We start from the raw sequence: 25,753 nt of genomic DNA, 5'->3' as shown, positions 1-25,753 counted from the left end.
TCTGCCACCAACTGCCTCGAGCCTCTAGTCCAAAACCGTCACCACCTAGTTTCACCTGTGCCTCCCCTGCCACATGCCCTCAACGCTAGTACTCACACCACCTGAGCTCTGTGCGCTGTAGCGTATCCCTGAACTGCTCTCCACCTCAGTACCTTGTGCCTCACCTGCTGTTCCCAGGATTCCCCAGCTACTAGTTTCCTGCGTTCCTGGAGTTTCCTTTCATTGTCCATTTAATAAATTCCTATTATACCCCTGCTCCCTGTCTGCGTGTCTGCTATTGAGTCTAAATCCTGCCGAAACTTAACAAATTGTCGAGGAAGGCTCTTTTCCAAGGCTGATTTTTTTGTTATTTGTGTGTAAATCTGATTTTGAATGAGATTTTCTTTCTGAGAAAGTTCCAATTTCACTTCGGCTCTCCACAATCTGGCCAATTACCCCCAGTAAAACCACAGCTTCCAACATGTTAATGGTTAGCGAGCTTTACAGATACTGGTAGGCAGATTTTGTTACCTTTGGAAAGAGCCAGGCTAGCAGTTTCCCCCTGTTTCCAGTCTTTATGCTAAGCTAAGCTAAGAGTTGCTTAGCTCCAACTATTTACTGTACAGACTTAAGAATCGTTTCATTTCACTGGGCAAGAAAGCAAATAAACAAATTTCCCAAAATGCCAAACTCTTCTTTTACAGCTGTGGTTTGGCTTTAGCTTCGGTCGAATCCAGATTTGTGAGGCCTTTGAACGCGCTGGTATCTGACTCCTGTGAGGGCAGGGCCAAGTACGCACTCACATTAGTTACAGGAACAATGACTTTAATGAAACGTTAGCACATATCAATAGATGGCTTCATATGTACAATATCATCATTTGAATGATTTGACACAAATAAGGCATTTCAAGTATCGAAAACGACCCACTGGTATCACATTTTTGGTGAATCGATCAGTTTCGGGGTAGCTCACACGTTACCAAGTTCCACTGGTAAAGCCATTTAAGAGGTGATCAAAGGCATACAAGTACCATACAAACAAATGGTAAAATGTACAGTATCAAGACACACGAGCCGTATTTGCAAAACATCTTCCTCGCAACGCATCTGTTTCATCTTCACATCACATCCTTGAACTTTGGCTGCTTTGGGCTTTGTGGGTAACAGGAGGGAAAATCAAGACAGCATTCAGGGACTCGATTGATCGTTTTTCACAACCACCATAAATAAAGTTCATGTACACAAGAAAGGACAAACAATTTATGTACAGTGTTTTTCCTCTCACAATATCAAAAAAACACAGAAGAAAAACCTGAGGGCTGTCAACTACTATACTTGCTTATCCCGCTTCCTTTGATGTATTCCTCTCCTATTCCGTGCTTCATAGTGAACATCTGTCCCACTGATGTCTGAGGAGGGACGTCAGATGGTCTCCAGATATTAATCCAAATGCACAGACATTCACGATCCATCTCGAAGTTGGAAAGAAATGATGAAAATATATTCATTACAAGGTTATGATGAAGTTCCCCGCAGGCAGCTTTGAAAGTCAGTATTTTCAGTCGCCTTGAGCAGGATGTGCTTTATGTACTCTACATCTTTTTACACTTTAATGTGAGAAGTGTTCATGTTTCTTAAAGCAACAATAGGTTCATTGTCTTTGTGATAATTGGTCCTGTGACAGTGCTGAAACGAGAAGGAAAGAAGTGTTTTAGGATGATGCAAATATCACAGACGTTAATTTAAATCACATGTTTTGCCCTTCACAAAGCTCAGCAACTGAATCAATTGAGGGAAATTAATTAGCATACCGGTGTGTCGCTATAAATGAAGAGGCTGACCTGCAGATTAACCTTTGCACCGGAGCCGTTCCGTCGCATCCTCTTCGCAACGTGTTAATATGTGGATGTTGTGTATGGCTGCGTGTTCTGCCAAGAAAAAGCAGGAAATGGAGGGGTTAGTCCATGTTGTTAACAAGTCAATTTGCAGCAAAATTCAGCTCCAATAGCTTCGCTGTTGTGTTGATGCCACAGCGAGCGTCGCAGCGCTCGCACTGTTCTGCTATAACGCCTTGTTTCCCGTGGTCAAGAGAGGTTATCTTACCCTTGTGGTTTTGATCTTGTTGCCGGCGTAGCACATCCAGCCTGAGTTGTCAGGGAGCGTCTTGCATTCCTCCCCCTCCAGGCAAGGCTCCATCTCACACCACCACTTCCCAATTACTATGGAGGCTGCAGGCAACAAAGACAAGAGAAATGGTGAGGCAGGTAACTTACTAACAGACTGCAAGACCAGATAGCTCAGTTTACAGATAGATGGCCATCAGGTGGGCTAATTATCCAATGTGTCAAAGATGGTGGTAAGTACCTGGGCTGTGCGTGTCACGTGCATGTGCTTCAGACAAAACTAAGGCTTATCATCATGTGGTTTCTTTATTAGATACAGTGATTCAGAGGGTGGAACCGAGGCTTTTCATTGAGTGAGTTGATCTGTAGGTGTGACTGTGGCTTGACTTTAATGCATGCCACATTTCTGCCGTCAGGAGAGAAAATTGCCTTAAATACAGGGTAAGTAGACAGTAAATGGTTTGTAATGTGTGACAGAGGAAAAGAATCTGTCAGAGCTGACATCGAGGGACCTCTAATTCCCCCGGTCCGCGCGGAGACTGCAGTAATATTTGCAAAAGGATTTAAGAGAAAAGCTGCAGGTGAGAGGTTTTCCTCAAGCCAATATGTGTTTGAGTTGTGTCAGACCTGAGCACCAAATTCATTTTTTTTTTTTTTTTTTTACAAGGGACTGAGCCTGCGTAGCAGACATTTGGCAAAGCATGTTTAAAACCATTGTGAAATGTCTACAAGGTACATATGTAATCAACAGCCATTTTCCTGTGCAGCTTTATGTTAGCCTTTATTTCTTCACTCTTCCCTGAGGTGTGCTACATTCAGTCTGCTGCTGGAGTAAAGCTTACCCCTGCAGATACCTTCCGCTGTCTGTCAGCAACCGAATTTGGATGTGACATTATCCCAGGTAATGTTAATCTTATCTGGGACAAGGCATTGCATGGGTGACTTAGGCTTTTATTTGAACAAATCTCTGTACAAAACATAGCAGGTATGTCTGGCAGGATTCCTCTCTCGGAATAATCAGGCTCCATGTTTGGCTGAATTAAATGTAAAAATGGAAATCATTCTTTTCCTGCAGTGCAAGCACACTCAGAATTTTGCCTCATGCAACCTTAAGACAGCTTTGTAGTAAAACCTGATATTTTAGTTTTCCTTTATCTGCTAAAATACTCACCGTCGACACATGAAGGTCTGTTTCTAGTGGTTCCAGCCACCTTCCCCGGCAGACAGGAGCACTTGACTGTCTGTGACCGCTCCTCAATGCGATTCTTATTACAGCATCTGTGAGCAGCAATTACTTCACATGTGCCCCCCTCTGATAAGGAAGAAGAAAAAAAAACAGACAAACTACATTAAGTCAGCATCTCAGCGGCGATCAAACAGACACATTTCGCTTTTTCTGAGAATACTTTGCTGTGTGGATGTTTGTGGCTAAACATAGACTGATCAGAGGTGGAAAGTAACTAAGTACATTTATTCAAGTACCATTTTGGGGTACTTGTACTTTCCGATTTTATGCTACTTTATGTTTTTGCTTTACTACACTTCAAAAAGACTTTTTACTCCACTGAGTAGGAGCTGTAACAACTAGTCGATTGACAGAAAATTAATCAAAAATGATTATTGATTTATTGTTCAAGTCCTTCTCATTCTCATCAAGTATTCTGGTTTCTCCTCAGTTTCTGTGTCACTGTAGACTCAATATCTTTGAGTTTTGGACTTAATCATCTCACAACCCCTCAGCTAGGAAGCACGGGACTAATCTACCAAACTGCGTACAGTATAAAGTAGTTAAAAGTAGTCTACTGGCTCCAACAGTAAAATACTGCTTAGATTTGATGCATTACTTCAGTCTAATAGTTGTCATATATACTGATATCACTCACAGTGGACAACCACTACTGGGACATAAACAAAAAAAACACAGAATGTGATAATTTGGTAATACCTTTTGACATTTTGTTAATGGTGAACAGCGCCAGGAGAATATATGTAATGTTTTATCTCATCAGCTTCATTGATTTTTGTAAATATATGCTTATTCTGTAACAGGTTAATTGGTGACAGGTGACAGTATCATGATTGGGTATGAAAGGGGCATCCTGGAAAGGCTCAGTCGTACTACATGGGCTTGGGAACACCTCATTCACCAAAACGGTTGTCGGTAAACACAGTTTGTTTGCAAATGATTTTTTCCCTTTAACACAGCATCCCAACTTGTCATTTTCAATGCTTGAAATGAACCTCAAAGTTACCTAAATGGCATGAATCTCATGCTTAATCTACAATGTCCACATTCAGAAATTCTTTCTGTTCACAGGTTTATTTCACAGAGTCAAATAACTGTAAAACATCACACAAGTTTGCTGTAAACAAGAATAATTGCGCTTTACACGCTTTGAGCGAGCAAGACCCCCGAAGCTCGTTGAATGCAAAATGATGATGAAGAGATGTGTGAGAGCGGGAGGGAAAGAAAAAGACATCCATTCGCAGGAGGAGAGGCCTGCTTCAGGGTTATCATGAATATGAACACCATGCAATTATCACCAAACTACTGACTGTGCCCTGAAGGATGAGAGGACTGGACCAAGCGGACTCGACCCACCTCAACCGCTGGCCTCTCCCTCCCACTGCGCTCAGACTCTCCACATATGAGAGTTGTGCAGCAAAGGACCGTCTGACAATTACACCCGTCAGCATGACACAAGATCAAGGAGGTTGTAGAGAGAAAGAGCAGAGAGAAGGGGGGGAAAGTATCCAGTATTTTGCCAGCAAAGTGATTTGAAGTAATGTTTGACAATGAGCTGAGGGTTTGTGGAACGTGTGGTGGGTAGATTTGCATATTTCCCTTCACTATGAATATCTTAGTTTGGGAGACCCCCCCCCCCCCCCAGACGCAGGGCAGTTCCTTACAGCTGTCTTAAGTTAGTTAGAGGAGCAAAAAGCATTGAATCGCTGCATTCAGATAATCATAATTCAATCAATGTGAAAGCCAAGTGGTGGAAATTAAGTAGTTCTTTTATCAGTGTTCACTAATTAGCCTTTATAAGCAGCACATAAAGAATGACACACAAAAGAAATCACAGCTGTGTGCAGATATTCTTCCTCCTTTATAACTCACTCTATGATGCATCCAGTGCTGGTATATAAACAAATAAGGATAGAAAACAATACATTATGTAGTTGTAATCATATATAATGATATGTAAACTAAAGCCAGTGGTCGATCAACTGTTAAAGTCATAATTTGCATCAATTCTGATAATCAGTTAATCGTTTTAGTTGTTTAATCAAGCAGAAATTTGTGAGTATTTGTCGCTCACCTGTGTTTTATAATTAAAAATGTTTGAGTGACACTTCTTTCTTACCCCCCTCCCCCTATTTAGCGCTTCAGAGCAGTATGTAAATAAGCGGTTTATAAGACATAGTGTTTATCGCTGTATTTGTCCACCACTTTAACACCTTTAAATGAAAGTGTGACTGTGTGACAACTCTCACAACTTGTCATGACAGATTAATCAACACTAAAAGCAGTGAAGCAGCGTCTTCATGGATTTTAAACAACCTAACCTTACATTTTTAAACCTGCATGTGAATAATTTGTACGTGCGTATTTAAGTTTTATGACACAGTGTCAGATTTGGTCCACTGTTGCTTTATACAGTGTTATCCAGCCTTCATTAGCTGTTTAAACACCAGTTATGGAAGCTTGTTTAAAGCCTTGACTGACAGTTATTTTCATTAGAGATTAATCTGCAGATTATTTTCTAGTAGCAGTATGAAGATTCATCCAGGAGTCCAAGACTCAAGGATTTTCAGTCTACTGTCCTATATATCAAAGAAAAGCAAGGATTAATACTAAATCAAAAAATATTGCAGAATAACTTTCTGTCCACTGAAAATACTTAAATCACTTATTACATGTTTATTTATGTTGAAGTGTTTTCGTTTAGCTTTAAGTCACGAGTCAAGTCAAGGCAACCGTTGAGGATATCGCTGCATTACATGAAACATTTGTGCAGTCCGCAATTTTAAATGAGCCAAACGAAGCCATGAAGTAGCTCGACCTCAAAAAGCACAGAGAGAGAGTTGTGTGTCAATTTCTGGATATAATTGAGCCATCATGTGAGCACCTGAGGGGATTAACCAACACTTGACCCGCTGGATAGAAGTAGATCAGTGGCCTCGTCTCACACTTGATTCTCTCAATTTCAACCACATTGCTTTCTCGGAAAAAAAAAAAAAAAAAATCATCATCTTCTCTTATTCGTATCAAACCTCAAGAGAAGTCAGAATTAGATTGTGATGAAGTTGATTGCACTTCATTCAGGATTCAGTGTTTCTCCTGAGTGGAAATAAAGTATATGTGCAGGGCCCACTTGTAAATCTGCTCGTGCTGAGGTAAATGACAAGCATTAATTAAACAGGACGAATGTCAAGCTGCTGATTGAATGAGTGAGTTTTAAGAAGCTAATTTAATAGCCAAATTTCAATGCAGAGGGAGGGAATATTTGAGAAAGCTCGACTTTTTTCTGCTTCTTGCCAAGTGCGTTGAGTTTCTGGGGGTTATCACGACTTCTGGCTCTGTGTTTCAGAAAACATCAACAGCCTTTGGTTTAAATTGAAAAATATCCAGATCTTGTAGCCGGTCTGGGAGAATGTTGCCTGCTGTCTGATGCACTCAACAAAAGGGCATGTCTGCACAACGTTAATCGTGATGTACCAGTGGAAGCAGTGGGGCATCATTTGAAAACAACAGCCCACAGGGGTTTGTTCTTCTTAATGCATCTCCTTAATTGCATAAGACAGCCCCAGATTTCCTCTTTGATCTATTAAAAACACACTACTCAACAGAATTAACTTGCATTGCTTGTTGCTAGCAAACAGAGCAAAGAATCGGGGTACTCTATATTTGGAAATCATCACCTCAGAAGAATACATTAAAATCAAATAAAAATGCAAATCAGCGTGGTATTTCCAGCTGGCAGGTGTACTGGGTACCTTTAAACAAAAGCTATGCAACGCTGATGAGCGCTCTTCAAGTTCACCCGTGGTTTCAGCCTGTGAGTACAACACGCTGCATGCTCCGAAACCCCATCTTTGCATTATAAATATTTCAGAGGGAGAGGGAGAATAACATGGCTGGAGATGAACGCTCTCATCAGGTGAGGGCTGGAGCCATGCAAGGGTATAATTGTTTTCTGTATTTCCATTTTCCCCTATTATCAGTGACTATGAACAAAGTCAGTCTCTAAAACGGCTTTGGTGCGTGTGTGTGTGTGTGTGTGTGTGTGTGTGCTATTCACGTTGCGGGAACATAAATTTGTCTACACAGTGACATTGCAGGGACTCACCTTCCTTATGGGGCCAAAACAAAAGTCCCCATGATGTAAATCATTAAATTTTAATGTGAAGACTTGCTTAGTCTAAGGTTAGGTTTAGGTTAAGCTTAGTCTAAGGTTAAGTTTAGAAATAAAGTTATTCTAAGATTAAGCGTATACATAAGGTTAGTCTAAGTTTAGGCTTAGGTTTACATTAAGGTTATGGTTAGAGTAAGTCTCCAGGAAATGAATGCAAGTCAATGTGCATGTGCTTGTACATCTATCTTTGTGAGAACCAGTTTAAGCTTTGGACGTTTTTGGAGAGTGAGGATGTTTTGGCCGGTCCTCGCTTTGGGACAGACCTTCAGAGGGCTTTTCGAGGGTTCGGACTTGGTTTTAAAGGTTAGGTTAAAATTAGGTTTAGGTTTAGTTTCGGATTCAGGTAAGATTTGGGGTTAGGCACTGAGTTTTGATGGTAAAGGCTTGGGTCAGGGGCTGGGGAGTGATGAAGTTCAGTAAGGGTCCTCACAAGCACAGAAGTACAAATGTGTGCGTGTGCACGTGTGCGTGTGTGTTGTCTCTCCGGCAACATGTTGATTGACGGAGAACAAGGGTCACACTGAAATTGTCATTCGCCGGGTCAGAGGTCACATCGAAAGCAGAGGGTCTCAGCCGGAACTGCCCTGTTTTTGCTGCCATGCTCTGTGCTCCTGCCTCCTCATTACTCTGAGGCGGGAAACAGCAGCTGTCAGGAAACGAGGCGACCGCCGACAACCTGCGCCAACAGGGCAGAGCTCCTTTTAGCACTGGAAGAGCTGAAAAAGTCATAACTTTGTGCTATATGAGGTGGGGGTTCTCTCATGTTTCCTGGGTGATTTGTTCCTGGTGTTGTTTGGTCCCTTATGTTGATTTATTTCCTGTGTTAAAATTTCTTTTGCTGTTCTGTTCTGCCTGCAGGAAAAAAAAAAAAAAACCTCCCTGAGAGCATTTGATGTATTTAGTGTTGCAGTCCACAGTCCAAATTTTCTCTTCTTGCTCTCGTCTGCACTCTGCCTTGACTTGTCTTGTATTATAGAAACGTGTTCTCTGACCAAGTGGACTGAGGGCCTTTTCGTGAATTTTATGGTTACAGATGCCACATCCCATTTTCATGAATCGCGCTGAATTCAACATGAGTGCCATTGTCATATTGACGGCCAAATTCAAGCATTACCCCCAGTCCAAGTTCAATAAAAACTGCTGACAATAGCACAGACACTGAATACTTTCATGTTTTCTCTAATGGTTTATTTAGGCCTCCAAAAAAGGCAATTTACTCTATATTTAACAACATAAATATCTGTATTTATATTAATGAAAACTAAATTTTGGCCATTTATATTAAAAATGTCTTTACCTGTATTTTGGCTATATATCTTTATATCGATGTCATTTGCTATATCTAACAGTCCAAAACAGTGTGTCTAATATTGCTATTATGACTGAAATCCTTGATTTGATGTGTTCTGAGCTCTAACTCTGTGTTTGAATTTGGCTATTTGAAATGTCAGTCATCAACAAACTTGACTGTGATTGGCTCAGTCTTCACATGGAAGAAGAGAAGGAGGGCATCCTGTTTAACTCAGACTGTTATTGGCTCCTCTGGTTGCTCATTTTCATGTGGCAGATCGTGATTGGTTGTGAGGTGTCATTTGAAACCTGAAGCTCTAGAATAACAGGAAACGTGTGCTTCTGCTTACGTTTCTGGAAGTTGTAACAATGAAAACACTGAAGACATTGCCTGCTAATTTGCGAGAAGAAAACGTCTTTCTGTGGATTGTTATCGTGTTTTGAACTAAATATTTTTGCTCCAGTGAATTGCCTGGATCTGCTTCCAGACCGTTTTTGTCCGAGTGTTATCGATCTGTGGATCACCTGAGGGGCGTCATTGGTGAGTTGCCTCAAAGTTAAAAACGGTTGTTTGTCTGCTATTGGTGTTTATTGCACATCCTGTTGTGATTAAGTGGTTAACATCAATTGATTCACGAGGATCTTAACTTTCCAACGGTGTTTGATATGAGTGTTAATGTAAACCTAGTGTTTACATTAAGAAAAATAAGCAACAAGAAATGTTCCCACAGCCCACGAACGGGCTATTGGAACGGTTAGGGGCTTACAGGGGCACTCCACTGGTTTGCACATCTTGTAAGTTGGAGGACTCACAAGAGACGGATTTTGTAGGAATGTCCAAAAGTGCAGCACAGGATGAGATATTGTGACTTTTAGTCGCTTATGGTTCCAACCCCCAAAACTTGGAATCCTATATTTCCCATAATGCAATTTGACATCACCTCTATTAGACCCCCCACTGCGTCTTAAGTGCGCAGTTCTTTCAAACTGCACATTTCCAGTGGCAGGCTTTATGTTAAAAATGTCAAAGGGATAGTTTGGATTCTTTGAAGTGGGGTTGTATGAGGTTCAGCAGCAACAAGTATTTTATCCAAAAATCTGTTCCAGTTTAAGTGTTCGCTATGTTTAGCCCTTTCTGATGGGAAGTGAAGCAGTTCATGTCACCCTCCGAAGCCACGGTCCAACCAGACTCCTTTAACAAAAAGAGTAATTTTACCTCGTAGAACAGAGGAGTTTCTTGTCTTCCACTGCTGGTTAGTTTGTTTGTGTAATTGTGTGACTTCGGTGTTTAAAATGGTTTGTTAGGATTCACTTCAGTCATTATTTACTCTACAGTGTTCCTGTCTTCTGATTTTCTCATCATCTAAAGCTATAGCAAGCTCTCAGCCTCTTTTGTGTACTGTACTTTTTCCAAAGTGAAAAAAAACGTGAGCCTATGTTTCACATTAAATGATTGATTACCTTCTGTTGTATGGTAACATGGGTTGTATGTGCCCCTTGTGTTTTCCTGATATTTATTTTGTCTCCTGTGTAACAACAGGAAGTATAATATTTGGTACTGCAGCAAAAGAGATATGGAAAAAAGCTCACTTAAAATGAGTCTGGAGTCTGGACTGTATTGACCTCATTTGTCTGTCTGGGTCGTCTATTTTCTATTCTTTGCCTATTCTTCTTTTATGTCTGAAAGTTAACATGTAGCACTATATTGACAGTTGCTGTAAAATATATTTAACAGTGAGAATAAAATGGCTTTTCTGAAACCTAACAAACCCTATGGCACTCTACTCACAGAGGGATCTGCATTGTTCAAGTTTATCACATGGAAATTTGTCAGAGCACTTAACTATAATGCTATTATCTACACAAAATGACAACACCTGCCATGAGCAGTGTCTCAGCTGCTGGATGGAGAGAGTGCCGTTGAGTCTACGGCACAATGAGTCATGCTGGAAGCCAACAACACTGCATCAAAATCCGATGAGTTATGGACAGCAAGCCTGGATGAAGGCGAGCGCTGTCAAATCGTGCGTGACATGAACGCGCAGTGCTGATTCTGACTTTCTGTGGATCTGCGGTTCTGCTTGTCTAATGAATGTGTGCAGAGTTCATGTGGGACCAGTAAATGGTTCTTCAAACGTGATGAAACAGCCATTGCGCAGAGGAATATGGTCAGTCTATCTCAATAGAAATGTCACTATGCAATAAGTATGCAATGACTCGCTGTCTGCTATAATGAGCCCAGTCTGTGTGCTTGTCTCTGGAGACGCTGATAGCAAGTATACTGTCTGAATGGCAACGCTCCTCTGCCATCTGTTCCAGGCGTTCGACACAGTGTGTACATGAAAAAAATACTATATGTGCAATTTACAGAAGGATTCTGAACACGGTCTATCATTTGGGTAAAACCTAATAATCCGAGTGAAATATGTGAGTTTAACAGGTATAGCATAGCAACGGGAGTAGTCACTGTTACACTCCATATACAAACCGACTCAAAAGCCTAGGGGACTCAATTTAGCAGGTAACCTGTCTATCTCCTGGGACTCCTGGATTCGAGTGATTGGCAGCCAGTGGCACTGTGTGTACCGAATGCACGCTCACACACACATTTAAGTGCCGAGTGACGATATATCTTGATGACCGTGTGACAACTAAATAACCCCCCATGAGCTCAGAGTCCATGTCACACGCAAGTCCCCGCAAATTCAGAGCCTGTATTACCTGTGGTTAATTATTTTGTAGCTTAAAAGTAATTTATAACAGACTGCAGGCCCCGATCTCCAAACCACAGCAGTCCGTGTCTACGAGCAGCATGCCTGTCACCTTTTAATGGGAAATGCATCCAAGGTGACCCATAATAGGCTCCACTTTCTCTGCATGCTCTCTGCAGACATCCAAGCCAGCGGGCTACAGCAATTCTGTCGCTGACAGGAAATGGGAGCAGCAGATTAGAGAATGTCAAATTAATGCAGATGGAAGACAGTGAGAGGCACAAAATATGTGACGGCATGGTGTCAAATTGAGTGACTATTTTGTTTTCCCTGCCTTCTGTGAAAACATCTGAAGTCCCTGTAGTACTGTTGTTATTCTCGACATAAATGCTGGGGTGAAAGTGAGTGGCGTACTGCTCGATAAAAGACAAATTTGTTTGGAGGCTGACGGAAATGCAGAGGACCTGCATGTTAGTCTGAACAATTAAAAAAAACCCTCGAGTGAACTTTGAGAATTAACAGTGTTTGGGTAGAGCCTCGGATACTGCAGCACAGGAAGATTTTTTTTTTTCTTAACAAACTCAATTTTAATGCACGTGTGTGTTCCAAGTTTACATTTGTGAGTGCATGTGCCTGCCAGGGAGTGAGGAATCAAAACAATTTGCAAGCAAAGAAACCTACCAATTGCTACTCAGAAAAAGCACTGTCCATGACAAACAAAAGCATCGAAATTCATGAAATATGGCTGGCAGTTTTGACAGGGCGTCACACAAGGAGGCCGAAAGATTGGTCCTGTGCAGTGGGCCAAATATGGGTGATACTTTATTGAAATGCAAAAAGACTACTCGCCGAGCAGAGCTGCTGTTGTTTTAAGATGCATGAAAACTGCATGGAACAGAGGAAGCAGCGAGTAGCAGGGAATGGGTTTCGCATTTGCATGTGAGCCACAAAGCCTGTCGTCTCTGTTGTCACACGCAGCACAGGCCCAGGACACCGCAAGACTGGTCCTGATCAAGGGCATTAAATGCTATTCTGATTCTCAGCGAGTAAGACGCGCACATGAGAAACACCCGTGGTTATTTGGTTTTTATGGTGGAGATGTGTGGCTTGTTGAGCATGACAGCGACGTACTGTATGACAGCAATCACCCAGCAGCTTTCATGTCCATTAAACACATATAAACAAAGGCACTCTATCGGCTTTATCCTATTCTACTTCGACGCCTGAGTTCTTTGAAAATGGGCGAGCAGAAAAATTACAAGGTGAAAATATGTCTTCTGTCAGTGAGATGTCATTCATTTTTAAATGTCAAGCTGTTCCTATCCTTCACTCTAGCCTCTTTTTCCCAACTGGCAAATGTCCAGAACTGGTATTTCATAATTTTAGATCGTCCGCTCTGATGAAAGAGTCACACTCGGGGAGAAGAAAGGGAAACAGAGATAGAGTCGAGTCAGAGTCACAGCCTTTAGATAACAGCTGCTCACGTCTGATGTGACTGCTGGCCTGATCAGTGAGTCTGCGACATGTAAACTGTGTAATAATGCACGATATAATGGCTAAATGACTGCTCTTGCTGTATGACATGTATTCTGAAGGGGCGTTGGCGATGATTATGCAGGCTGAAATTGGCTGGGATGGTTATTTACTTATTCAATATGACACAATAGAGATGATTGTGTCATGTGATCGACATTTTGATCACGTCTCACTGCATTTAAGGAAGGTATAGAGCCCCTGCTGCTGTACAGAGAAATATTTCCAGCACCTATACAAAATGTATTCAATTACACATTGTAGTGTGGTGTTTAATTAACTGACTGCCTCATTAAATTAGCAGATCATAATAGGAACCAATTAAAAAACTGACTGCTCTTTTTTTTTGTAACATTTAATTTCATCTAGTGAGGAAGGACATGAAATGTTTCAGTCAATCCTTCCTTCATACTGCTCATATTTTCACACATGCATACACCAGTCTCTCCAGGAAAGGTAATTGGATCTGTAGTGTAAATATGCCAGAAGACTTATGGCACACCAAGGAGATATTACAGCAGGAAAGAAAAACTGAAATCTGCACTAGAGCCTGATAAACCCAATATTAATTACTTTGCTTATTTCTCATACTACCCTCCCCCTTGGAACCAATTAGTAAGTTGAGATGCTTCTTTTCAGTTTAATGAGGTCTAAGTAATGATAATGAATTTCATATTCCTGCCAAGCATTTAAAATAGGCTAGTGGAACCACAAAGGCAACGCCATTTGAAATGATCTCTCAAGCACAATTCCCATTTCTTTCATTGAGAAAATCAAAAATGAAGAAATGAGGTCCTATTTTCACCACTACAAATAGAGAGGATGAATTAATAGAGGTAATTTTTCTTCACACTGGCACCGTTCAGGGATGGCGGAGCGTTCGTCACACGAAGTCACTCGAGACCCAGTTTTAACTAGATTTAAATAAACTATGCGTCTCACAACTGGGTCACCAAATCTTCAAAATCACATCTAAATTCCACCACGAATGGGCAGCGGCGATGTGACAAAAACCCTGTTCATCGTCCAAAGAGCAGGGAGAGCCCGAGGACTGCCACACCTTGAAAATTTTCCACAAAGAAGAAAAGCCAGAGAGGCACAAAAAGCACCGCGTGACAAACTTGTTACGTCTCTTGCACTTCCATGTAATGTCTGTTAACAGGAAAACAAAGCAGCAGGGTAGCCTTTTACCATGGCAGGGAGCATATCAGTCCTCAGTACACACAATACACGGAGGTCTGAACTCTTGGAAATAACATTTGCAAAAAGTAGGGACACAACGCTGTCATTAATTTAGCAGCAGATTTTGTTTTATGGGGGAAATGTTGCATGAAAGAGGAACAGTGTGCACACATGAACCCACAAAGGCTTGTGTGACCACTGGCATCAGCAATTACTGTGAAGTGTGGTGACGGTGGGTTCCTTTCCATTGTGAGGGCTTGTTTTGATTCTCTGGAATGAGAACAAAAGATAAAAGCGTGGATTGATTTTTTTTTTTCTACATGTTATTAAGCAATAGAAATTTGAAGCGCTGTCACTGTGTCAGGTGCATTTACTGCAGTCTGTTATCCTCTCGGTGGGCTTAAGGGTGTGACTCCAAATGAGGAAACCGAGGTACAGACAGTTATGGTGCTGCATAGTGCTTCAGATTAGTGGTGTCCAAGTCAGGGGCTGGGCCAGAAGGGTGGCCAGGGGTGGCTCCCCTGTCGCCCCCCCAGGCCAGAGTCAGAAGTTGATAGGTAGCAGACTTGTTAGCTGCGTGGCTGTACTCCTGGACAGGCCTCTCAGGTACAGGCCCAGGGCCACTGGACCAGAACTTCTGTATGAAGTGACGGTTGGTAGAATTTTGCAGGAGATGTAAAATGATCACAAAGCAAAAACAGCTACAAAGACATGAAAATGAAATGCAAAATGAGCAGTAAAATGACACAGAAACACTAAAAAGAGACACAGAATCACCACAGAGATGTAATGACCTAAAAAGAAGTGCAACATGACCACAAAGAGACACAAAACAACCACAAAAAGACAAATCAACCGCAAAGAAGCACAAAAGTGAGAGGCAGAATGACCACAGAGACCCAAAATGCTGAAAAAGAGACCCAAGATAACAAAAAATGGACACAAAACAGCCACAAAGAAATCCAAAAGGACTAAAAAAGAGCTGCGAAATGACCACAAAGAAACACAAAAGAATACAAAAAGTAAAAAGAAGCATGAAGGGACACAAAACAACCACAAAGAGACGTGAAATAATTAAGGCAAGTGTGGGTGTCTAGCTGGAGTGGGAGGGGGGCTTTGTCTCATAATCTGTATATGGCTGTGGGCTATTAGGGATTAAAAAAATTATATTATTTGACTTGAAAATGTAAAGTTCATTTATTACAATGAATCAACAACCTAACTCGTAATGATGTCCAGTTTATGAGCAGTTTGACAAGAACCAGGCCTTTAAATGTGAACACATTTTTCCAAATGTGCCCCCCCTCTTTAAAACTGTGGCCCACTCTGCCCCCAGTTTCTAACCTGCTAAAGCAGATGCATAATTCACAGTAATGAAAGTTTAACACTGATTACACCTAACATCGTCGTCGCACATTAATTCATATGAAACATTAATGTAATCATTAAACTCTTTTAAAAGCCACTAATTAGTTTTTAGCCTGACAGGTTTAAATGTTCAGCAGGCTCAGAAACTTTGCACAGCATTGTTTAATATTAGCAAAAAGCACTTATTTGGTTTGCTGTTTGCACACAACAAGAAAAAGAACAGCATCTGTAATAGCTGAGCTTTGTTTTGGACTATTTCTGGATTAAAGCAAACTGAAGGTTTTTATCAGGACTCAGGGTTTCACAGTCAACGATCCTTCAGCTATGTCAGCTGTTGCAACAACATATTTAGAAAATTGCTGCTAACTACAAAACAAAACAAGCTTAAAATCTTGCTAATGACCCCAAGAGGATGCTCTGCTTCGTACACACAAGAGGCAAAGTGGTTTAAAACGATCAACTAATAATGCCATTCTGAGGCAAAATGCGTTCCACTATTCTCAGTGGTTATTAAACAGCAATTTTCTCTTAACTGCAAGCCTCCTTTATATGCAGTCATGATGTTTTTTGGGGAGAAACAATTGCCTAGGGGCTGCATTTCATAGTGGCAGTTCTCTAACATAAATATTCTTATTAATCTGGGTTGTCACAGTACATGTATCCCTCATGAGATGTCTGGTACAGAACATTTGGTTCAGTACACTAATTGTTTCAGTTCACTTCATCCTATGATCCAAATAATTAAAGACTTCTTAGTATAACACACCCTGCTCACTGTTTACATCTCATAAATTACAGAACATTTCTTCAAAAGTCTGAGAGCCACCCATAAAAATCTGGCAGTGAAATGCTTGTTGAAATGCATTTGTGTGGCTCATGAACAGCTGTTTGATGTTGACATTGTTTAACCGTTAGATGCACACCTCAGCTCACCAGAGGTCAATATTACACCCTGTCTAATTGATTCATCTTTCTCAGTTACGTCCCTGCTAGTTCTCAAAGCATTGTTTTAACAGTTTCCTGGTGTCTCCTGGTGTTGTCTGACCCACAGGGATGAGCGGGAGGAGCGGATGGATGAATGGAATGGCAGACTCAGCCGTGCTTTGTGTTCAGTGCAGAATGGCAAATGCTAGCATGCTACGCTAACTCAGAGTTTTTTTTGTTTGTTGTGTCCTCCACGCGGCTGCAAGAGTGTTTTGCCTGCCTGATTTTGTTGACTTGCTCAAATTTAGCCGACTTTGAGCCGATAAACCTGGCTTCGTAGTCAGCCAGGTTTTTTTTTTTTGGTCTGTTTTAATTGCGTTTATTGTTAATGTATGATTAACAGATCCCCTGCAACGTTCCTGTGCCTGACTTCCTGTCTGGCTTGATCAGCTCTGTGCAGATTGTCTGTCAAAAATAGACCTGGCACATACTCTCCGCTTCCGAAATGCAAACAGCGGAATTTAGGGGGTAAAGTGTGAACATGGTGAAGATTACACCTGCTAAACATCAGCTTGTTAGCATTACCATTGTGAGCTGTGCATGAGTACAGCCTCACAGAGCTGCTCGTGTTGCTGGAACATGGCTGCTTGCCATGTTTTCTGCACTGATTCATACCCCGGAACATTTTGTCAGCCCGATTTTGCTACTTTGCTCAGATTTTGTTGATTTGGTCATTTTTCCTTGATGTGCTGCTAGCATGAGTAGGCTATGTAGGTAAATTGTGTCCTTTTTTTTTTTGGTCTTGTGTTTATCATTGGTATTCAATTGGGAGTATGCACGGGGTGTTTTATTTTGAAACTTCACTGGGTTCTTGATGTTGTTCCTATGTCTGAGGTCCTGCTTGGCTCGAGGTGCTCTGCGCAGCTTGATGCAGCTTCCGGACGGAACCGCAACCATCTTCTGAAATGGCTGCAGACAGCTCCGGCTGCCACGCGGCTGCTGGAGTACATTGCAGCCATGCCTGATGGAGTTTGTGGGTAAGCGCGCTTCTAAAGTATGCAGGTCTCAGGTAATAGCAGGTAATGTCATGTTTTTTTGTTTGGCTCTTGGCAAATGATACTATGAGTCAACACAGACAAGAATTTAGACGTTAATGTTACTTGTCACTTCTGACATGACAGTGACAGGACTAAAATAGTGTCGGGTTTTGATGACAGTAAACCTATAAACCAGGACGTGCCTGATGATGAGGATTATATTTGCGCTACTTCAGAGGTCACTGGCTTGACAGAAAATACTGCTGCTTGCAGTGTGCACGGGCATGTTGCACTGACCTCAAGACAATGACTGTGATTTGTGTTTATTACGTGCCAGTCAGTGAGCGGTTACCATAGCCTATATGTGACAGAGTTTAGCATACTGTGTGTATACTGTGTATATATGATCAAAGAGATCACTATAGTCTGAGAATAGCTTCTTTGGCATCTATAATGATTGGAAAACAAACAGACAGGTGTTCTGGGGAGGTAGAATATGCTCTCTGAAGTTTTAAAGCAGTGCCATTGTTTTTGTAGCTAGTTCATGTTAACTGCACTTATGTAGGACTCTTTGTAAAAACTCATGCACATGAGGGTTAAAATAAATCGAAAGAAATGTAGTTTCCCGTTTTCCCCACTGCCCCAGTAACAACCCTTTCCTCAGCACTGCAATATGTATTGAGCTGTGAACTTTGTTTGCCGTTAACACCCTTTTTATTAATGCTTGGGGACTCTGGCTAAGACAAGAAACAGCTGGTGTAGTCTTGAGAGAGAAAGCTGGCTAATTAATTAAGCTGTGGGCCACAGAAATTCATTTTGCATATAAGCGTTGTGACCACAAACCATAGCCCCTGCACAGAATTGGCTGAAAGACTTCAATTAAACATGCTGTTTAAACAAATATCCACAAGCTTAGAGGAGCTCTCTCTCATGAATAATTCATAGCCTAGAAGAGGAAATAAATGGGAAATACTGAAATATGTAAAACCTATTTGTGGCTGTGAGCATACAGTAATAATGAGGGCAGTGATTGTCTATAGATTCATTCACTTAAGAACATATTTTTCTTTCAGGGCTAACCAAGGAAATGACACAAATAGTTCATTTCTGGTGAAATATATGATACAAAACCGGCTGAACAAGCTTAGTCTCTCAGAGCTACAAGAGCCAATAAAGCAAAGCAAATCCACTCTGAAGGCTATAGAGGAAGTTTCTGGTGTTTTACAGAGTGGTCAGAGGTGCTTCTGCGTCACAGTGGCATGTATAACAACATCAGGACAAAGTGGGTTTGCTGAGCTCCAGATGTGGAGACGCCTCGGGCTGAGGCTGCACGCCACTTCCCATTGGCGCTGCAGCCGAGCAGCGATGACACTAGCGAGTGCATGGTTGAGAGGAGGTCTTGGGGAGGGGAGGAGGAAGATGCATGTCAAAATAATGTGCCTCCAGGATGCATTATATAAGGCTATTAAATTGTCAGTGTCTAAAACAGTGCATAGAGGATGCAACCTTTGTTTGTGACAGACGAAAATCCATTTTTCATGTTTGTTTCATTGTGAGCTTTACCAGCGAGTGGTTTCTTTTGTTGGAGTGCATTGAAAAAAAAAAGCCCTGATCCTCTACTCCTCACTAAAGCTCCCGAAAGAGAGACAAGAGGGATTTTAAGGGTATTTTCACTCTGGAAAGAAATGAAACTATAGATGCACTCCACACATTAGAGGGAAAACTGATATTAAAGTTGCTTAACATTGAAAGTACATCCATGTTGAAAAGGCACTTCTTCGACGGGGGCCGGGGGATGGCTGCAGCTGCTATAGCTGTTATATCACAGTCGGTAACAGGGTGAGAGGAGGGGAAGACAGTGGAATGGATATCACACAGAGTAAAGTATTTATGACTTAAGTCTGAATAAATTATAATATACAGTGGATACTTACAAGTGAGTTACCTCGGCCTGTATCCTCAGCTCTGCTGCTCTGCATGTCTCATAGAACATATCTTGTTATGCACGTTCACTTGCAGCTTTACATTTTACAGCAACCACAAGGTAAGAGATTATCTGCACAGTGTTGAGAATCGATGACCTCTCCGTTATGAACAGTTTGACCCTGCGAAGCTGACTGTTGGTGGGAGTGAGTTCACAGGGGAGCAAGGCCACCTCAGGCAGCCACTATCTGCTCTTTGTCGTACTCTCAGCTAACACCTCCACATGATGCACTGCATCACCAATGGCACTATTTCTTCAACTGGAAACAGACTGCTGCTCAACACATTCAATAAACCTTTGTTGTTTCTGCGGTGAGCATATATTTCAGTCTTCTCCCAACCCAGTCGCAAGAATAAATGTTGTTGCAAACCACGGATATGTTAAAACTTTGTTTTTTTTACCACAGATATTTTGAAACTTTGCGTTTCTTTATGATCAAACTTTACGTTTCTTTTCTTTACCACTTTCTTTCAGGGTTCAGAAAAGATCGTGTTTTGGCTTAAAACAACCGGTTTTGCTTGAACAGTGGAGCACTCTGCTGCTTCCTCTCACCTAGCTGACACGCCATCACCATCTCTTCCACCTCCTGATGAGGAATTCAGCTCATTTGCATGTATCAGTAGTCTGAGCTACGACACTTTGAACCCTACTATAGTAGTGTTGATATGATACACGTGAAAAGTCCACACGTAACGTATTTAACTTTGCAGAAATGCACAACGCCAACATTTTATTCTGGCTGCTGGTCCTGCTTTGCCAAACATCATGCAAGAGCTGAGATGCTAGTCCTGAAAAAGTGTAATTGTTCACGCGAGCAAAAGCATATTTTCATAGTTGGATTAAGTTTTAAAATTAATGCAAGTTGGTTTAGCGAGTCAGTGTTTTAGACAAGAAAAATCCTTCTGCGATTTCCTCTGGACATGTTCAGGGGTCGAGAAACGCATGACCCCAAAAGAAACATCTCTGCCCGGCACATTACGGATGCACGACAAACACAATCTGTTCTGTTTTGTGCACAGTTCATGCTCTTTGCACCAAATAAATACAGCACCTTATGAATCATATGGCAGAGAGCAACACTGCCTGAACCAGGAGGGCAGAGAACAGCCCAAAGCGTATCTGAGAGAGTGGCAGGCAGCAATCTGTAAGTAGAGCTGTAGGCTGGAAAGCAGGCTGACTTGTCCGAATCACTGAGCGCACACAGGCACCTACTCAAGGGTCATCCAGCTAATGGACTTCTGGACACACATTCTTTGCAGTAAGGCTGCCAATATTTTGGTACCCGAGTGGAACAGTTGCTTATACGCTGTCAAACAAATTATTACTGAGAGCACATTTGGAGAAAGCAACACAATGGTGCTGATAAATCTGTAACCTTCCCGTCTCGTATGTCTTTTTACGCTACATGTGTTTACTATTTACAAGCAATAATTTCATTTGTGTGTGTCGAAAGGATATATGAAGTCACGATTTAGCTCTTCCCAAAGTCACCGCACGTGACTGACTTGGTTTGCCAAACAGCATCCTCCCATAGATCTAAATTTCTATTGGCAAGGAGACAACTGATCCCACGCCCTCTGTAATCTCGATTTCCTCTGGTAATGCCAGTCACCGTGAACTCATCGCATTTGGCTGCCTTTAATGATTGGCCCAGTGGTCTGCAGCCAATGGCCTTCTTGCCACCAATTCATGACCCGTCAACCCCAATCCTCCCACCAATCCAACAGGCACACAACACACAGCACAGAACAAATGTCCCAGTGTCAGAATCAATCCAGACAGGCATCCCATCCTCCTCTCATAAAACTGGCATCTCATTTATCCAGGAGTGAGGACTAGCCATACTATGGTAAATGGAATGACAGGGCATTTACACTTTTAGTGGCAGAGGGTCCTGGAGGACTCGGATTGTTCGCTTTGAACTCGTTTTCTCCAAAAAGGTTCCTGAATGCACATTTGAAATATTAATTCCATTTCCCTTTTGTTGACACGGAACCACTTTCTAGAAGATATCCTATTTGTGACTGTCTTTTTTTCTTTCCTTCAACATTTTTTCTCCTCCAATACACATGTGCAGATGTGAGTAATGAAATGAAGGTGTTGGAACAGGAAGTCTTCTGACTCACAATATTGAGAGTATTGAAAAGACCCCTTGCTGATATGCTTGAGGTGCACCGGCGCATAGAGGAAATAACAGACACCGAGGACCTGCACGCTCATGCAGCTACTTCTCCCTTTGAAGTTCTGACAGCATTCGACTTCCTCTCCTCCGCGGAATCCTGACATCATAATTATTTACCATAACCATGGCTTACATCCGCCTGACGACAACAAGAGTTCGACCGCAGTGATACGGCTGTATTCTATTCAGTGCAATTTCACAGGGATCACAACAGCATAGATCTAATTGAGAAGGAGCAGTGTAGCATGAATATCAACTGTAATAGCTCAAGAAGGAAAGTGCAGATGCATTCATCGTATATCTTTGTCATCTTCGGTATAGAACTTCTCATGCTATCAAGGCCAAATCTTAATGAAAAACAACCGCTGTACAATGCGCTTGCAAAATAATTGCTTATTAGCCCTAGCTAATACATCAGTGAGTGTAATGACTTACTGCAATAAAATCGAGATGGAAATATAAACCCTGAGCAAAATAAAGTGTTGTTATTTTCTCCAAGCTTATGACAATCTAATTAAACACATGAGCAACCAAACCCAGCGTGCTGCAGTAACAGTACTCAAGGGGCGATGGCAGCAGTTGAAGAGTTGACACCTAAAGGAAGCACCTCTCATTTTCGTGCTTTTAAGAAATCTGCGGTAGCCAGCACAGAGCGGCAGAGAAGGCTCCCACGGACTCACCGATCATGTGGATGGTGGTCCGTCCAGGCCTGGTCCCATGGTGCTGCTGGATGGTGTCGTAGAAAGTGGCCTGACACAGCTGAATGGCAGTGACGCTGACCCAGAGGCACAGACAGAGCAGCCAGGACATGACAGGACACATCTGCTGGGGACCGGCAGAGTCAAAAAATACATCATGTTCTCGACCTATGACCTCAACACCTCGCCCCCCCCAACACACACACACACACGCACACACACACTTATGGAGTCCCAAGCAAAATAAATTAATAAACGCAAATACATTTTAAGATTTTGTGCAAAAGTCTGTTTGGCCTCCTCCGTGAAGTCTTTTAGTCATCAGAATTTATCATTAGCATGATTATATAAGTATGAGTTCTTCACTGTTTCGTCTTCCTAGTTTGCCCTGTCTTGTCCCTGAGCCACAACGCTGCAAATGTGGAGTGATCCCTGGGGAGTTTTTCCCATGCAGCAGAGATTTCCCCTGACAGGCTGACTCCCTTCAACTCCTGAGCTGTGCTCCTGCCTCAAAACCAAAATCAAACTTGAAGAAAGATAAGATTTTGCAAGCAGCTGGCTGCCGAGGCTTTTCTGTATCTGTCAGAATAATGTGACAGTGACACAGCAGTAATAGGAATCAAAAGCCTTGTAATGTTCCACCATGCTGTTTAGATAAGGAAGGGAAAAAAAGAAAGAAAAAGAAGCAGAACAACAGCGAGGAATGCTCCTGGTCATTGGAGAAGGGTGGCTGTGAAGGAAATGCATGAAGGAGAAAATACAAAATGTTTCAGCCCTGAAACGGTTTTATTCTCAGCAGCCAACAAGCATTAGATTATTAATCAACCTTCTAAATGCATTAATTCACATCACAGCCTGTTTATAACATGTATGAGACATATTTGAATTGAATTTCTTTATGGTATGATTTCAAAATGATGCTGAATTTTCAAGTGCACAAAAACTTTTATCAGACCTCAGGATGGAACAATGTGTTTTACATCAATTAGCACTAATAAGGTTAGAAATGAAATGCATTCTCCAGATTGTACTGCTGCTATTCAGGGAGCAGAATACTTTTCAGTCCTCTCTCATGCTCACTGTCCATCTACAGTGGCAATAAAACAGTTCAGATGATATAAATAGCTAAATGGCTGAATTAATATCTTAAAGGAAATTGCAATCATCAATCAGGACTCATATCATGCAGTGAAAGAAAAATGCATTTTGTTTACCTCATGATTCAGAGAACAATAATGTGTGCAGATTTCACAATTCACATTCAAATCCAAACTGATTTTTGTAGAAAATGCCTGATTTGACAATTTTATGCAAAAAGCTAAATCTCTTGACAATGACATGCTTTATTTTTTGGCCACAGCCGAAAGAGAAAAATCTTACCTGAGCAACCCAACAAAGAGTGTATAAATATCTCAACAGAATGACATAAATCCATCCATAACGCTGCTCATGTTGATCCCATCCAATAACTCTGAATTTAGCTCGAGGAGGGAACTCCACTGACTCTGCCTCCCTGCTCCACACTTTGATAGCAACAGTCCAGTGATACAGAAATGAACGTCAAGCCGGAGTCAGGAAATAGATTTAGAGCTCTTTCAATTCCACCTTTGAAATATCACTGCTTCCCCTTGAGGAGCTGCTCCCACTGACACTGAATTCATTTGCCCCTTCGCATTTATAGGCACGTGCGGAGTGCTCCTTAATTAACTGTAGTGGAATCTCTTCTTTCACCGTCTGCATCCTTCCAGTGAGAGGCAGCCTCTGAACAGCAGCTCTCGCTGAGTCCCCCCTCAGCGAGCACTAAGAAACAAATGTTCCCGTACAGCCTGGCTGAGTGTAAAGACTGTATCACATGTCTTAAAGCCAGACTGCCTCTGGATTAGATGGCATGGTGGAACTCCACCTGATCATATGCTTCTGACAAATGCAAATCAGGGAAACTGGCACGGCTCACGTCGCTGTGACCACATGATTAATGATTATTTACATTTAGAATGGATTCCTTTTTCTCCTCAGGCAACATTTGCTTTTATTCCTCTCCTCTTTCGGTTGTCAGTTTCTACTCTGCCCTACATAAAAAGATCGGAGAACACGCTTAATCTTTTTAAGTGATTTCATGTTGTTCCAGGAAACTTAACGAGAAAGTCAGGATGTTAGATGCAAGCGCGTGAGGAGGGGGAAGAGGCAAACCCTCGGTCCTCAGCTTACCTTGGTGTTGTTACACGAAGGTGCATAAAAGAAGATTAGGAAAGAGCATGTTTCCACAAGCTGAGCAGAAAAGAAAATTGAAATCGGATTGTGCTGAGAAATAATAATGTCCATTCAGCTGAGGGTAATCTTCACCTGTGTGTTCCTCACTGTGATAGAAACGTAATGGTGATGGTAGCAAAGGAGGGAAGGCGAGTTCTGTTATTTAGTGTAAATCAGCACCAATCTGTATGTGTGGGAAACAGCTTGATCCACCCCGTTCCCCACCACCTTCACGACATGGTGAGCTCTACTTTTGCATTGTGTCTGGATTTATCACTGGCATGCAGAACATGCCCTAGGCCTGCAGCTCACACTGCCATCTCTACGACATAAAGACTTCACATTTTATTTTGATGCTCGCTCGGGAAGACAGGGTGCATTCCCGGTTCAGGAAGGAGTGAAGAATACCCAGAGTGAGAGGAACAGCAAGAAACTGCTTGAGATGTAGGCACAGTACAACACAGCATTAATGTCTGAGGCTTTGGCAGAATCAACTCCGTGCAAAGGGGATTTGGGACATATAGGAGGAAGCCAAATACCATAAATTGCTGAGTTGTTCTCAGCAGAACAATAGTCTCAGAAGAAGGGGCAGCCATTAATTGTTCATGGAGTTCTTCCCATGTTGACAATGTGCTCTGACACAAGAGGACTGAACTTTATTCAAGCCATCTGTTTCACTGGGAGTTTGTTCAGAAATACGTAGAATTCTTGGAGTGGCCTGGCTGTGAATCCCAAACACAGAGGCTTCAAATCAATTCTGTCATTGATCTTTATTCCTGTGATGCACACAGATAGTTAAGCAGAACACATGGAAAGCAGTGTTCATACAGTCAAACTTAAATATGTGAAATAGGGGCGGGTGACCACAAAATCACGAATGAATCTTCTTTTTGACACACTGCTTCTTTTTACTTTTCGCTGTTTTTAAATCAGATGTGCAGAAGAGTTTTTAACAGTTCTAGTTTTAAGTCATTGAATTAACAGGCAGACAGCAGCACAGAGGGAGCATTCACGTCAGGTTTGTTTGAGGAGGAGGTGGCATCGATCCCGTTGAAGCTAGTGCTGCTGACACG

At 41.9% G+C, this 25,753-nt stretch overlaps 1 protein-coding gene across 4 annotated transcripts; it reads right to left on the bottom strand.

Moving 5' to 3' along the window:
* Positions 1–785: 785 nt before the first annotated feature.
* LOC143327099 (chemokine-like protein TAFA-1) lies at positions 786–24,768 on the bottom strand. Of its 4 annotated transcripts, none has more exons than XM_076741274.1 (6): positions 24,639–24,768; positions 22,413–22,557; positions 3,276–3,416; positions 2,085–2,209; positions 1,823–1,909; positions 786–1,667 (listed from the first exon to the last, which is right to left on the bottom strand). In XM_076741274.1, the coding sequence occupies exons 1-5, from the start codon at positions 24,750–24,752 to the stop codon at positions 1,877–1,879; spliced, it is 558 nt and encodes a 185-aa protein (XP_076597389.1). In that variant the 5' UTR covers positions 24,753–24,768; the 3' UTR covers positions 786–1,667; positions 1,823–1,876. The 4 variants fall into 4 exon arrangements, with proteins under 4 accessions (XP_076597389.1, XP_076597392.1, XP_076597391.1 ...); XM_076741277.1 differs by lacking the exon at positions 24,639–24,768 and adding an exon at positions 23,811–24,242; XM_076741276.1 differs by lacking the exon at positions 24,639–24,768 and adding an exon at positions 23,811–24,242 and having other exon boundaries at positions 22,413–22,554.
* Positions 24,769–25,753: the final 985 nt, after the last annotated feature.

The sequence above is a fragment of the Chaetodon auriga genome, chromosome 10 (genome assembly GCF_051107435.1).
Source record: "Chaetodon auriga isolate fChaAug3 chromosome 10, fChaAug3.hap1, whole genome shotgun sequence".
NCBI lineage: Eukaryota > Metazoa > Chordata > Actinopteri > Chaetodontiformes > Chaetodontidae > Chaetodon > Chaetodon auriga.
Note: the sequence above shows the minus strand (reverse complement) of the source record. Positions and strands in the feature narration are given on the sequence as shown.